This window comes from Sphaeramia orbicularis, chromosome 21 (genome assembly GCF_902148855.1).
Source record: "Sphaeramia orbicularis chromosome 21, fSphaOr1.1, whole genome shotgun sequence".
NCBI lineage: Eukaryota > Metazoa > Chordata > Actinopteri > Kurtiformes > Apogonidae > Sphaeramia > Sphaeramia orbicularis.
In genome coordinates, this window is record NC_043977.1 from 43,638,625 (window position 1) to 43,640,431 (window position 1,807).

The 1,807-nt window shown below is 35.4% G+C and overlaps 1 protein-coding gene across 1 annotated transcript; it reads right to left on the reverse strand.

Annotated features, from left to right (window-relative positions):
• Positions 1-411: 411 nt before the first annotated feature.
• On the reverse strand, positions 412-1,335 carry LOC115412040 (olfactory receptor 6N2-like). The gene has a single exon (XM_030124339.1). The coding sequence runs from the start codon at positions 1,333-1,335 to the stop codon at positions 412-414; it is 924 nt and encodes a 307-aa protein (XP_029980199.1).
• Between the last annotated feature and the right edge of the window lie 472 nt (positions 1,336-1,807).

The following is a 1,807-nucleotide window of genomic DNA, read 5'->3' on the forward strand; positions in this document are numbered from 1 at the left end:
AGACTGAAATCTGATTGGACAAAATATATTACATCCACATCCACATACTGGAAGCAGTGCAGCCAAGAAAATAGTCTGTTGGGAATAAATTAATACAATTTTATGGAGAAAAAAACCCAACATAATTACAATTTGGGTCTTAAATGTAGATCACTGTTTCTGATTATATTTACACCAGCAGAGAAGGCCTTACTGGTCCTGACGGCCCACCACTGCACTGGTATCAGACCATGTTCATTCAGCAGTGACAGAGGAGGGGGCCAGAGAACAGCAGACACATTAAACATTCTTCCAAATCAGGACATTAGACTTAGAATTGTGTTTCTGTTTACCACTGTTGACAGTTGGTCTATCCTTTTTAGTGAACAATAAATCAATGTCTGATATAAATATCTCATAGGATAAAAAGTATTATTTTTGTGTGATTTGACAAAACAAATTCTTGAGGTGTTTTAAAATTTCTTTCATTTTCAATCCATAAATTATCGGATTGAACAGAGGATTATACAGTAGCATTTGTAAACTCATTACTAAACGTACTGTTTTGGAAAAATTTAATTCCAGTCGAGCTATAATCACATCATATGCACACACACAAGAGAAGCTGAATAAAACCATCAGGTGGGGTAAACATGTCTCTGCAGCCTTTTTCCTGACTTCTCTACCTCTATTATAGGTTATTATAAATATTTTTGCATATGTAAAAAGTACAAAAAGCACTGGCATAACTGCAAAGTTAATCAAACAAAACAAACCAAATATTGCAAGTGCTGCTGAACGGACACAGTTAAGTTTCAAGATGGAATTGTTACAAAAAATTCCTGTCAAACTAAAAGTACAGAGTTTCTTAAAACCACCCAGTGCAGCTCCTGCCATTTGAGCAAGAGGCCAAAGCCAAGCAACAAAAAGCAAAATACTCACAGTACTTTTCCTCATGATAGTAGGATACTGCAGAGGTTTACATATAGACACATATCTGTCAAAGGCCATGGCTGCCAACAATAAGAAATCTGAAGACACCAAGGAGTAATACATCAAATATTGAAAGATACAGGCTGGCAAAGATATGATCTGTTTGTCTGATAGAAAGTCAATCAGTAATTTGGGGTAGACAGCGGAGCTGAAAAGAACAGAGTTGAATGACAAAGCTGCAATGAAAACATACATAGGTTCATGGAGGTCTTTGTGAATCAAAATAAGATAAACAATAATAAAATTACTGCACATTATCAGAACATACACCATGAACAAGATGAAAAAATAAACATACCTGTACTTATTCATGTCTACAAACCCACCAAGTATTAAATATGTAACATTTGATTTAACATCCATTATAACAGATTACGTGTCATGAAAATGACAGTGTCTCACACTGAAGGTTCAGTGACATGTAACCTTAGTCAAACAGAACTGACCTTTAAATACATTTAGGATGAGTTCATCTTGCGGGTCAGCAGTTTCTGTCAAACTTAATTACACTCTAAGGATCTCATTAACAGACTAAACTACAGTACATGTCAACAAACTCTGGAGGTTTATACTATAGAGATGTTACATTTGACCAAGTGGTGGCTGATCAACAAACAACACTGAATATTTGAGATATTATGATATTGAACCTCCCAAAATAAAGGTACAAAGAGCTTCAGAATCATTATAATCTGAGAACCTTAAAAGTAAAGTATGTACCATGTCTAACCCCACTCCGAGAATGAAGAAGAAAACATCCCTAAATGAGTTTTAATGGACTTTCAATCAAATATCCATCCATGGGCACCGGAGGTAAAACAAATACGGGTGGGAC